This window comes from Zingiber officinale, chromosome 3B, assembly GCF_018446385.1.
Source record: "Zingiber officinale cultivar Zhangliang chromosome 3B, Zo_v1.1, whole genome shotgun sequence".
NCBI classification, from domain to species: domain Eukaryota; kingdom Viridiplantae; phylum Streptophyta; class Magnoliopsida; order Zingiberales; family Zingiberaceae; genus Zingiber; species Zingiber officinale.
The window spans coordinates 61,140,672-61,154,495 of record NC_055991.1 but is presented as its reverse complement, the minus strand read 5'-3'; the positions used below and the strand labels follow the sequence as shown (position 1 = coordinate 61,154,495).

The window sequence follows — 13,824 nt, the reverse complement described above, 5'->3', positions numbered from 1 at the left end:
AGCAAGAAACACATGTCCAAATTACAAAAGGTTGGCAGTTTAGAATCATTTAAATTAGAGTAATTTGATACATGTGTCTCATGCATAAAAGGAAAGATGACTAAGTTACCTTTTTCAAGAAAAGGTGAACTAATGGGAGAGTTACGAGACCTTATACATACTGGTATATGTGGACAATGTCAACTTATGCATGAGGAGATTATAGCTACTTGATCACCTTTATCAATGATCACTCATGATTTGGGTATGTGTATCTATTAAGATACAAATATGAGGCCTTTGAAAGGTTTAAAGAATTTTAAAATGATGAAGAGAAACAACTTGGCAAAAGTATTAAAATATTTTGATATGATTGAGGTGGAGAATACTTAATTCAAGAGTTTCAAGATTATCTAAGGGGAAATAGAATATTGTCTCAATGGACTCTGCCTTATAAGACACAACATAATAGTGTATCTGAAAGATGAAATCAAACCTTATTAGACATGGTTAGGTCAATGATCAAACATGTAAGTCTTTCTAAATCCTTTTGGGGTTACTCACTTGAGATGACTGTTTACTTACTAAATAGAGTCCTAACTGAGGCAGTCTCTATTATTCCATATGAGATATGAAATGTTAAGAAACCTCATGTGTCTTATTTAAAGATATGAGGTTATGCTTCTTATGTGAACAAGATTGTGTCAAACAAGCTAGATGCTAGGTTTGATAAGTGTCTATACCAATTCTATCATCTCTTAGAATAAAAGATGTTTGTTTCAAGGCATGCTATATTCTTAGAGAAAGAGTTTCTCTTACAGGAAAATAGTGGGAGTGAAGTTGAACTTGAGGAAGTTCAAAAGGCTCCAATAGACACAAAAGAGATGTCTAGTCAAGAACCACAATCGAATACTCATGATGATGAACTATCGGCTGAACCTATGGAGACACTATATCTTCGTAGATCCAAAAGGACATGAAATATTCCTGAGAGATATGGATATTTCATAAGTAAATTGAATGATGTATTGCTCATTGAGGATGACGAACCTACTTATTATGAAGAAATTTTGAAAAGATTAGAAAGGGACAAGTGGCTAACAGCCATGAAGTCAGAATGGATTCCATGTATGAAAATCAAATTTAAAACTTAGTAGACCCACCTGAAGGCATCACACTTATTTGGTGCAAATGGGTTTTCAATAAAAAAAATAGACATGGATGGTAATGTGATTACCTACAAAGTGAGATTAGTGGTGAAAGGCCATCGTAAAAAATAAGGTGTTGACTATGATGAAACATTCTCACTAATAGCTATACTTAAATTCATTCAGAAACTCCTAGTTATAGTAGCTCATTATGATTATAAGATATGGTAGATGGATGTCAAAATGAATTTCCTCAATAAAAATCTATTTGCAGATATGTATATGATACAACTCGAGGGTTTCACATCTGTTAATAGAAATAAAGTATGCAAGATTCAACAATCTATTTATCGATTAAAACAAACATCTAGGAGTTAGAATATCCATTTTGATGAGGTAATCAAAAAGCTTGATTTCTCATAAAATCCTGATGAACTTTGTGTGTACAAGAAGGTTAGTGGGAGTGCGGTCATATTCCTAGTGTTATATGCTAACGACATATTTCTTATAGGAAACAATGTGTCTTCTCTATAGTTAGATAAAGTTTGGTTATCTAAAATATTCTCTATGAAAGACATGGGAGAAGAAACCTATATCCTCATCATTAAGATCTATAAAAATAGATTGAAAAAGGTTATTTGGTCTTTCACAGTCTACATATATAGATAAAGTGCTAAAGCGGTTTAGCATGGATATATCCAAGAATGGTTTATACTCATGTGGTATGAGATTCACCTTTCAAATTCTATATACCCACGCACAGAAGACGAGTGAATTTGCATGAGTAAGATACCCTATGCATCTGTGATAGGATCTATCATATATGTTATGTTATGTACGAGACTCAATGTATCGTACACTCTGAGTATCATGAGAAGATACCAGTCAGATATTGGAATGGATTATTGGATAACTGTCAAGATAATCCTTAAGTACTTAAGAAGAACTAAGGATGTATTCTTGGTATATGACAATGTTGATATGGTTATACGCGAGTTTACTGATGCCAGCTTCTAGACATATAAGGATGACTCCAAATTTCAGTCTGGTACATATTCACATTGAACAGAGGCATAATAATTTGGAAGAATTCCAAGCAAGACACTGTTACTAATTCTACCACAAAGACAAAAGACATTGCGGCTTCTAAAACAACAAAGGAAGTATTTTTGATCAAGATGTTCATCTCTGAAGTTGGAGTGGTTCCAACCATTGTTGAACTATTACTAATTTACTGTGATAACAAAGGAATCATCACGCGGGCTAAGGAACTTAGGTCTCATCAATGATCCAAACATGTGCTTTGCCATTATCATTTGATTAGAGAGATCATCAGTAGGAATGAAATACAAAACGAGAAGATTCCCACTTAAAGGAACCTAGTGGATTCTTTGACAAAGGCTCTACCACAAAGTAAGTTTTGCAATCATGTCCAGACCTATGGTATTAGATACTATGATGATTGACATTAGACAAAGTGGGAGTATGTTATATTTGAAAGTTGTCATAAGACAATCATCTTATGAAATGTATTATTTATTGAATTAATAAATATTCACTATTTGAGTATACATTCTTTATATATATGATTAAATCCTAAACTCATTTACTGAATGTTTATAATACAATTTATAACATGAGAAAACTTGTGATTAGAGAACAACTAGTGAGCATCTCTACATGCATAATAATGAATGTATTGAAGTATTCTTTAGTCGATAAATTGATGAATTCGGACATCATCGATTCTAATAAACTAGCATGTGTTACACTTCTTGGTTTATACAAGCAACTACTCCTCACTGGCTAGTGATATTCGAATGTCGAGAGTTAAATGTGGATTCTAGTTAAGGGTAACTAGTTCATTGGAGTGACCTGCCATGAGACTTCATATGGTTCTATGCATATATGGACATGTCAATGAATATCTCATTGCAGCTTAAGTGCAAGTTTCCTTCAACTTGAAATATTTAAGTCATCTTGATCATTGAGACTTATACTTTGACATCTCAGTCAATACATCTCTACGGAGGTGTGGGTACAAGATGATTAGGTATAAGTCAAGTGCCCAAAGGTGTTTGGATAGTGCATAAACGATTTACCGCTCCTTGCATAAGGAGATGTAAACTCTATGACCACTTTTCAAGATTATTACTCGAAGTCTTTGACTAAATTAAAGCAATACATGTCAAGAGTATGGTACTCTTAGATACATGTCTAAGTAATTTAAATCCACATGATGAGGAAGTATAACTTTGGCTACGTGTGATGTAGTCAACCTAGTGGGGACTGACACATAGACTATGTTCTTAACTAAGTGGGTATAAGATGAGTTAAAGGAACGAGACATGACTCACTGTAGTTATGAAGGGTTCAGAAGTGGCTTTGAGATCAACTATTGATTTTCTAATCAATTGGGGATTATGATATACTACTAGATGTTACTCATGATTTATTCATAATTAATGGTTAATTATGAATGACCAACATAATAGGGAACCTATTGGGTCACATGTACTACGAGTTTATCTAAAAGACTTAAAATTAGTTTGAGAATTAGATTCTAAAATTAAAAAAGACTTAGTATGGTTGGACCAAACGAAGGGTAAATATGGAAAGATATTTATCACAAAAAAATGTGAATGGGACACATCTTTTAAAGATAAATTGGATACTCTTTCGTTTAATTATAAACTAAATTGGTTTATTTTAATTAAAAGAGGTTTGGTTATTGAACCAAGTGGTTTGGTTTTGAATCAACATGGTTTGGTCTTGAACCAAACTTAAGGCTATTGGTTTATATTATGGGTTTGAGGTAATTGGTTTGAATTAGCTAATCAAACCCATTAGGAGATCTATAAATAAATCTAGGATGGAGATAAATAATAATTAATTGATCACTTAGAGTTAGGTTTTCCCTCTCCTCCTCTCTTCTTTGTGTCCCCGCCAGCAGATCCGGCCACCACTTCCCCTCCAGCCAATAGCTCCCTGTCGGCCAGAAGGACGTTGGAACAATGCCCTCCGGCCAAGTTCCGTCGCCCAAGCAAAGAGGAACTGGTGGACAAATTCTATCCGCCAACGCCTAGCCCTCAATCTGGCCTCCCCGAGCTTCATTCTAGCAAAGAAACATTGATACTAGAACCCTGACACCTCTAGGTACGTTGTCCCTCACCATAAGTGACCTCGTGGATGCCAAACAACGATGAAAAAGGGCTCTGGACAGTAGCTCTTTCGGTTTCCTTCTCCCTCTCTTTGTGCAATAGGGTTTCCCTTGCCGCCGAACACAAAGTTGAGCTAGGACTCTCTCTCTTAGAGAACTTGACTTCGTTCATTGGCTAGTACCAAAGACGGAATCAAGACTCATGACTTTGTGAAGTTATTTTGATGATTGTTCAGTTTGGATATGAATAGAGGCAAAGCTTCATAGCGTCGCTAGTTGATGTCATTTTCACTCCACGTAATTCGTCATGGTATAATTTTATGGTCAAATGGTGTCATTCTATGGTCAAAAGTAAATTCTTTCAAAAATGAAAGACGAAAACAAGGGAACTCAAAATATAAGGTGTTAATAAAATGCGTAATAAATATAGGACAAATGTCAAATTAAATCTTGTTTTAAAAAAAAATTATTTTCAACTATGGAATTGAATAATACATACTATTTTTCCAATAGTAAAGTACTAGAACAATTTAAGTAGAGTTTGAATCTGACTTGACTATGAAGGAATATTTTGAACATTAACTTCTAAATTTGCATAAGTTATGCTCCGATTTTATTTGATAGATGAACCAATGAAAAATCCTCAACCTTATTATAAAAAAATACATACCATTTTCATAAAAATTAATTTTACTCTAATTCACTTATTATAAAAATGGTTCATGTATCCATTATCAATTCAATCAATCCTATTAATTATATTAATTTAGAAATCATTGTTTAACCTATATCTTACCTATAATCCCTCTAGCATTTACAAAATTATATTTAATTTCACTTGATTAGATGGCTGTCATTAGGCTGTTTATATTCAGTTTCAGTTGATCAAGGTATCGATCTCTTTAGTGTTAGGATCGATGGTCGCGACTAGAGAGAGGGGGTGTGAATAGCCGACCCCAAATTTCTCGTTTCTTCCTACGATTATGGTTAGCGCAGCGGAAATAACTAAATAGAAACGTAAAAAGGAAAGATCAAACCTCAAACTCGAACTCGACAATGTAACGAGGTTCGGAGATGAAACTCCTACTCCTCAGCGTGTCCGTAAAGTGGACGAAGCCTATCAATCCGTCGGTGGATGAGTCCCCGGAAAATCGGCTAATAAATACTCCTTGTGGGTGGAGAAACCTCGCCACAATAGCTTGCAACAGCAATATGGAAATACAAAGAAGAGCAAGAACAAAATACACAATGAATGTACGAATACTCGCTTGCCTTCTTGTCGACTGAAGTCCCGGATGAAGCACCAACTTCACGGACGAATGCCAACAAGCAACTCAGTCAAAGAAGCTCACACGAAGCTTCGGAGCTCAGCAAAGCTCAAGAGCACAATCAGGAGTAGGAAGAAGAAGAGAAGCAGCCACTGTAGAAGCCCTTGAACTCCTTTTATAACCTGCACTCAACCTGCACTGCACCTACGAAGAACAGAAGACAGAAGACTAGCCGTTGTGAGCCAACGGCTAGGGCTGGACCGATCAGAACATCTCTTGATCGGTCCAGGAAGACCCTGATCGGTCCTGGGGACCGATCAGCATGCATTTCCCTTCCTTTTCTCCCGAACTTCTTACCTTCTGATTGTTGTTTCCTGATCGGTCTGCAGACCGATCAGATAACACTCAGTAGGCTACTTGTTTAATTCTTGATCGGTCACCGCATCGATCCGATACTGTATCACTGGATCGATCCACTGATCGATCCAGAGCTTGGTTTTTGCCCAAACCAAGTCCCAAACCTTCCAAACCAACATCCGGTCAACCTTGACCTGTTGGTACATCATGCTTAGCATCCGGTCACTCCCTTGACCTGCTAAGACTCCCCACCAAGTGTCCGGTCAATCCATTTGACCCCTTGGACTTTTCTCTTCGTGTCAAGTATCCGGTCACTCCCTTGACCTACTTGACCTTCTCAACACCAGATGTCCGATCACCCTTGATCCATCTGGATTTTCCCTTGCCCGACTTCACTCACCAGGACTTTCACCTAGCTTCACTCACTAGGGTTTTCACCTGGCTTCACTCACCAGGATTTCCAATCTGCCCGGCTTCACTCGCCAGGACTTTTCAACTGCCTGGCTTCACTCACCAGGACTTTCCCACTGTCTGGCTTCACTCACCAGGACTTTCCCACTGCCTGGCTTCACTCGCCAAGACTTATCCGTCTACCTGGCTTCACTCACCAGGACTTTCCACATCCGGTCCAGAGAACGAGCTACCGAGCCCTCTCTGACCACAGTTCGGAGAACGAGCTACCGAGCCCTCTCCGACTTTCATCCGGTCCAGAGAACGAGCTCCCGAGCCCTCTCTGACCACAGTCCGGAGAACGAGCTACCGAGCCCCCTCCGACTTCCCATGTGCCAAGCTTCCATACTTGGACTTCTCCGTGCCAAGTCTCCATACTTGGACTTTTCCCGTGCCAAGCTCCCTGCTTGGACTTTTCACCATGCTAAACTCCCTGCTTGGACTTTTCCCATGCCAAGCTCCCTGCTTGGACTTTTCCCGTGCCAAGCTCCCTGCTTGGACTTTTCTGAGTCAGGTCAACTCACTTCGGGTCAACCAGGTCAACCTTGACCACAGGTTGCACCCACAATCTCCCAAGCTTGTATCCTTGTAAAACATCAAGATACAACTTTTCTGTTCACGTCAAACATTGTCAAACATAACTCGTCAAACATCAAAACACAACTCGAGTCAAGTCAACTCGAGTCTGGTCAACCAGGTCAACCTTGACCTAAGGTTGCACCAATAATCTCCCCCTTTTTGATGTTTGACAAAACTCATAATCAAACCCATAATCAAGTTAGGTTAACCCGATAACCTAACTTAGGTTTTCCAATGTTCTTCCCTGAACATTCTCTAGACATTCTCCATTCTCCTTTCTACTCTCTCCCCCTTTTTGACACACATCAAAAAGAGTGAATCAAGGTCAAGAGTTTCTTCCTAATGAAAGTCTCATACCTTTCATTGAAACTCTTAATTTCCCCCTTGATACTAAGGTCCAATAATTAACTTAGTGATAATCCCATATCACTCAAGTCTTTAGGAGTAAAAACTCCCCCTAAAAGTCAACTCCTCCTTGACTAATAGGTAAAACTCCCCCTAAAGGTCAACTCCCCCTTGACCATTGCACCAACAATGTCTTGGAGAGTTTCAAACCTTCAAAATACCAACTCCCGAGCTGAAATTTCAGACAACCAGTCGAATTTCAGCAATTTGGAACGCCCTGATCGGTCACCAGACCGATCAGGCTCCCTCTGGATCGTTCCAGTGACTGATCCACACAGACCTGGACCGATCAGGGAACCTCCTGATCGGTCCACGACCTCTGATTTCTGAATTTTTCTTCTCCCGAAATTCAGAAACCTCTAGAAAATCACAGAAAATTCAAAAAATTGTGAAATTTTGAGGATACATTCCTCATACCACATACTATCATGGAAAAATAGTTTTCTATGAAAATAAGTTCCATTTTCAAATCTTGATACAAAGTTCAAAAGTCTTTGAAATAGTTCAAAAGTCTTTGAAATAGCTCAAAGTTAACTCATCTTTGTATCACTTGGCTCAATGATGAATGCTATCACTAGAAAAGCTTCATCAAGGTTTTTCAAATCAATTTTGAAATGATTTTAAACCATTTAATTTAGGACCACAATCTTTGGGCTAAATGTACATGACTTGTACATAAGCTTTCCCTATGATCCCCAATTTTGAATTAGGCTCATCTAGGTACAAGAACTATGCACCTTGATCCTAACTCATGATCCTAATATCTCACACACATCTAAGGTGTATCAAACACATCCAAGTCAATTTTGATGTGAGATATGGGTTTAGGTCATCTTAGGCTAAGTTCTCATGCATTTTCTAAACAACAATTTGATCTCCATATCAAATTGTGTTTTAGTCCTTAAATCAATTTCATTGATCATTAATGCACAAGATGATGACATGGCATAAAATTGTATGATACATAATAACATGTGCCAATGTCATGATGTCATGGCATAAAGTATGAAACTTAAATAAAGCATGACATATAAATAACCTAAGCATTATCATGACATTTCAAATGATCATATATTAAATATGATGTCATGACATGGCATATGGCAAACAATATATGGCAAATAACATGTAAAGGTATAGAAAATACTTAATTCTAGCCTTAGTTGCCATTTTTGATAATTTCGATCATTTTGCCATAAATTCTATATTCCTAAGTGTAATAGACCTAGCATCTTATACCAAAGATTTTTAGATCACTATGTGCCAATTAGATTGACTCTAGACAACTCCTCAAATTTGATTGGCACATTCTAATCACCTTAGGAATAATTCTTAATTTCATTTTCAAGGCTTGATTATACCTTGAAAATTCCTAAAGTGCCACCTTTTGCCATGATTAGGTTAGCTACCTATTCAAGTAAGGTTGGCACACTCTAACTAATCTAGCGTGATGAAATCACGCTCCTAGGAACCCAATACCTATTTGAGCTCATTGGGTTCACTAAGTATTCACTAGGGATGACTTCCCTAGCAACCCTCCTAATGACCCTCCTAGGCTTTGAAACCTTGGTCATTTGGGACTCATCAAGATCAACTCTAGAGGTGACTCCCCTTGTGACCTTGGTGATGGTCTTCCTTACCCTAGATTTTGTTCCTTAATCGAATGGAACATTGTGATAAGTGGGCTTGACCACTTGGGACTTAGGTTTGTGACCCAAACCTTTCATGTCCTTGGACTTGAGTTTTTGAGGGTCTTTTCTAAAGTGTCAAGTCTTGACCTCAAGACTTGATTCTCCTTTTCTAATACCTCAAGTTTTAATTTGTCATTGTTCTTTGAGGTACTCCTAGGCATATGTCTAGTTGTTTTGGGATTTCTACCTAGGTTCTCCCTAACCTTAGATGAGTTAATCCTAGGATTGACATTTCTAGTGTTGTCCTTACCTAGGCTAACATGTTTAGCACCTAAGCACATATATTGGTTCCTAAAGTTAACATGCTTATCATTATTAACAATTGCAACAAAACTACTAGCATGTGTCTTATTGCAAGAGTGAGACTTAAATGTTACCTTAGGGTTTGCCTTCGCTCCCCCTATTGACGTGCTCGGTCTCTTGTCCTTGTGAGGTTGCCTCCCCCTCGGACATTGACTCCTATAGTGTCCCCTTTGATTGCATAGAAAGCACACCACGTGCTCTTTGCCCTTGCGTGTTGGGACTCCGGCTTCCTTGACCTTTGGCGCCGGTGGAGTCTTTATAACCCTCTTTGGACACTTACTCTTGTAATGTCCATACTCCCTACACTCAAAGCACATTATGTGTAATTTATTTGAAATTGAAATGCTTGAGTTACCTAGGGTTGAGGATGGATGAAGACTTTCTTCTTCATCCCTTCCGGAGGTAGACGCTTCTTCCTCTTGCTCTATTCTTGAAGAAGAACTCTCCTCCTCTTCTTCCTTAGATGTTGAGTAGCCCTCAACTTCTAATTCCTCTCCTCCATGATGTGAGCTACTTGGCTCACTTGACTCCTCTTCATGGCTTAAAGTGGAGTTCCCCTCATGGAACTTAGCCAAGTTGTTCCACAACTCCTTGGCATTGTTGTATCCACCTATCTTACATAGAATGCCATTAGATAATGAGAATTCAAATACTTTCATTACCTCATCGTTGATTGTGGAATGGTGGATTTGTTCCCTTGTCCACTTCTTCTTCTCGAGTGGTTTTCCTTCCTTATCCATTGGAGGCTTGAAACCTAATTGAACACAACTCCAATTTTCAAGGTTAGTCATAAGAAAATACCTCATTCTTACCTTCCAATACGCGAAGTCGTCGCGGTCATAGAAAGGTGGAATGGAGATGTCTTCTCCGAGTTGATCCATCTCTAGCTTGTGCTCCCTCGGGTGTTAATCCGGCGAAGAGCGACCTCGCTCTGATACCACTTATTAGGATCGATGGTCGCGGCTAGAGAGGGGGGGGTGTGAATAGCCGACCCCAAATTGCTCGTTTCTTCCTACGATTAGGGTTAGCGCAGCGGAAATAACTAAATAGAAACGCAAAAAGGAAAGATCAAACCTCAAACTCGAACTCGACGATGTAACGAGGTTCGGAGATGAAACTCCTACTCCTCGGCGTGTCCGTAAGGTGGACGAAGCCTATCAATCCGTCGGTGGATGAGTCCCCGAAAAACCGGCTAATAAATACTCCTTGTGGGTGGAGAAACCTCGCCACAATAGCTTGCAACAGCAATATGGAAATACAAAGAAGAGCAAGAACTAAATACACAATGAATGTACGAATACTCGCTTGCCTTCTCGTCGACTGAAGTCTCGGATGAAGCACCAACTTCACGGACGAATGCCAACAAGCAACTCAGTCAAAGAAGCTCACACGAAGCTTCGGAGCTCAGCAAAGCTCAAGAGCACAGCTTTCAGAAGAACAGCAGCTCAGTTCAGAGGAGGAAGAAGAAGGAAGAGTAACTGTAGAAGCCCTTGAACTCCTTTTATAACCTGCACTCAACCTGCACTGCACCTGCGAAGAACAGAAGACAGAAGACTAGCCGTTGTGAGCCAACGGCTAGGGCTGGACCGATCAGAACATCTCCTGATCGGTCCAGGAAGACTCTGATCGGTCCTGGGGACCGATCAGAGCTTCCTCTGATCGGTCCAGGGACCGATCAGCATGCATGTCCCTTCCTTTTTCTCCCGAACTTCTTGCCTTCTGATCGTTGTTTCCTGATCGGTCTGCAGACCGATCAGATAACACTCAGTAGGCTACTGTTTGGTTACTGATCGGTCACCAGACCGATCCAGATACCCAGTGTATCACTGGATCGATCCACTGATCGATCCAGAGCTTGGTTTTTGCCCAAACCAAGTCCCAAACCTTCCAAACCAACATCCGGTCAACCTTGACCTGTTGGTACATCATGCTTAGCATCCGGTCACTCCCTTGACCTGCTAAGACTCCCCACCAAGTGTCCGGTCAATCCCTTTGACTCACTTGGACTTTTCTCTTCGTGTCAAGTATCCGGTCACTCCCTTGACCTACTTGACCTTCTCAACACCAGATGTCCGATCACCCTTGATCCATCTGGATTTTCCCTTGCCCGGCTTCACTCATCAGGACTTTCACCTAACTTCACTCACTAGGGTTTTTACCTGGCTTCACTTACCAGGATTTCCAATCTGCCCGGCTTCACTCGCCAGGACTTTCCAACTGCCTGACTTCACTCACCAGGACTTTCCCACTGCCTGGCTTCACTCACCAGAACTTATCCGTCTGCCTGGCTTCACTCACCAGGACTTTCCACATCCGGTCCAGAGAACGAGCTACCGAGTCCTCTCTGACCACAGTTCGGAGAACGAGCTACCGAGCCCTCTCCGACTTCCATCCGGTCCAGAGAACGAGCTCCCGAGCCCTCTCTGACCACAGTCCGGAGAACGAGCTACCGAGCCCTCTCCGACTTCCCATGTGCCAAGCTTCCATACTTGGACTTCTCCGTGCCAAGTCTCCATACTTGGACTTTTCCCGTGCCAAGCTCCCAGCTTGGACTTTTCACCATGCCAAACTCTCTGCTTGGACTTTTCCCATGCCAAGCTCCCTGCTTGGACTTTTCCCGTGCTAAGCTCCCTGCTTGGACTTTTCTGAGTCAGGTCAACTCACCTCGGGTCAACCAGGTCAACCTTGACCACGGGTTGCACCCACAATCTCCCAAGCTTGTATCCTTGTAAAACATCAAGATACAACTTTTCTGTTCACGTCAAACATTGTCAAACATAACTCGTCAAACATCAAAACACAACTCGAGTCAAGTCAACTCGGGTCTGGTCAACCAGGTCAATCTTAACCTAAGGTTGCACCAACATTTAGGTCACCTTAATGTTTTCTATCCGTATAAATTTGAAAGTATAAATATTTCAAAACTGTTTTTTCACTGGGAAAAATTAATTCCGTAATACACTGCAATTAAAAATTAATATGTAAATATCCGTTGCACCGTAATCCGAAGCTCAGTTTCAGTTTTAATAGAGTAGTATAACCAACTACCACTCTAAGCATACGTTTAATTCCAACCTCCTCCTCTCTTTTCTGAATCGGCTCATCCTCTTCCATTTTGTAATAAGCGAATTGAACTTGGAACAAGATGTTAACACTTGGAAACATAAGCTTCGTTATTATAATCGCCTTCTCGACGGCTCTACTGGCGAGACTCCTCATCCCTTATTCCTCCGTCGACCTCCGAAAGTCCACCTCTCTTCATCGCCTATGGATCACCACCCAGCTCATCGTCCTAATCATCTGGAAGATTTTCCCCGCCAAATCCGACGCCAACCAACCACCACAATCTTCAACGGAGATAGACCTGCCTCCTGACGTAGAGGAGTCGCCGCCGGAAATGAGCTGGTCCTCTGCGCCACCCCACGAGCCTGAGCCAGAGGTGCCGATTGCGACCGAGCACCCCTCGATGGACGACGCGTGGAAATCGATCGACAAGAGTGGGGGCAAGAGGGTGCTGACGAAGAGCGAGACTTGGGAGCCGCGCGGGAGGAGGGAAGTGGAGCGGGCGGCGGCGCTGAGGAGGACGGACACGGCGATGCTGAAGACGGAGAAGAAGAGATGGGAGGAGGTACATGTGTGGAGAGCACTGGAGAGGCAGGTGGAGAGCCAGGAGGAGCTATTCCAGCGCGTGGAGACGTTCATTAAGAAGCACTACGATCACCTCCGGCTTCAGAAGCAGGAGTCGGAGCGCCGTCGCTTCTTGGAAAGGCAGCTTCTCCCTCAACAGAGCGTAAACCTTAGCATAACTGCTACAATTCACAATCATTGGAATTCTTCACTTCTTTGTTCTTAGTTTTTGCTTTTTCCTTCTCGTTGCTTTGCAGGCGGTGCAGTAAAAATCCTTCTACTCCAATTGCCGACAGCCGATTCCTCTACGCGGTCATGGTGCATGAGAAATTGTTTATGCGGGAGGGTTAATTGGAAGTGTAAGAAATTGCTTATGCGGAGGGGTTAATCGAAAGTGTTTGAAATTACTTATGCGGGAGGGTTAATTGGAGTGTAAAATATTGCTTATGCGAGAGAGTTAATTGCTTAGGCATGCAGTAATTATAAGAAAGTATATTCTTCTTGAGTTCCACTGATCAGTTCTCGTTCTGGTAATTAAATTAGTGTAAGACACTTCGATTAAACTAAACAAAAATACTTACGTACCCAATGAAACTAAATAGTACTGGCACCTGTAAAAACATCATATATAAATGTTCCATGCCTATCCAAATCATCATTTATGCGCATAGAAAATATTCTCCAGCAAGAATAATACTTAAATCTCTCCAATTACAGAATGCCGACACCATCGAAGAAAAATCAAAAGCAAGAATTTAAAAAACACACACACACAAATGGGATTCATTTTTCCATAATCTGAAGTGCAATCTATGCCCCAGATAATGTGCCATGGTAAAGCATCTTTTCAATTTCTT

The 13,824-nt window shown here is 40.7% G+C and overlaps 1 protein-coding gene across 3 annotated transcripts; it reads left to right on the top strand.

Moving 5' to 3' along the window:
• Nucleotides 1-12,337: 12,337 nt before the first annotated feature.
• On the top strand, nucleotides 12,338-13,478 carry LOC121968323. 3 transcript variants are annotated; one of them, XM_042518748.1, is made up of 2 exons: nucleotides 12,338-13,108; nucleotides 13,225-13,478. In XM_042518748.1, exons 1-2 carry the CDS (start codon nucleotides 12,486-12,488, stop codon nucleotides 13,316-13,318), a joined length of 717 nt encoding a protein of 238 aa, XP_042374682.1. In that variant the 5' UTR covers nucleotides 12,338-12,485; the 3' UTR covers nucleotides 13,319-13,478. The 3 variants fall into 3 exon arrangements, with proteins under 3 accessions (XP_042374682.1, XP_042374684.1, XP_042374683.1); XM_042518750.1 differs by having other exon boundaries at nucleotides 12,339-13,103; XM_042518749.1 differs by having other exon boundaries at nucleotides 12,346-13,130.
• The last annotated feature ends 346 nt before the right edge of the window (nucleotides 13,479-13,824 follow it).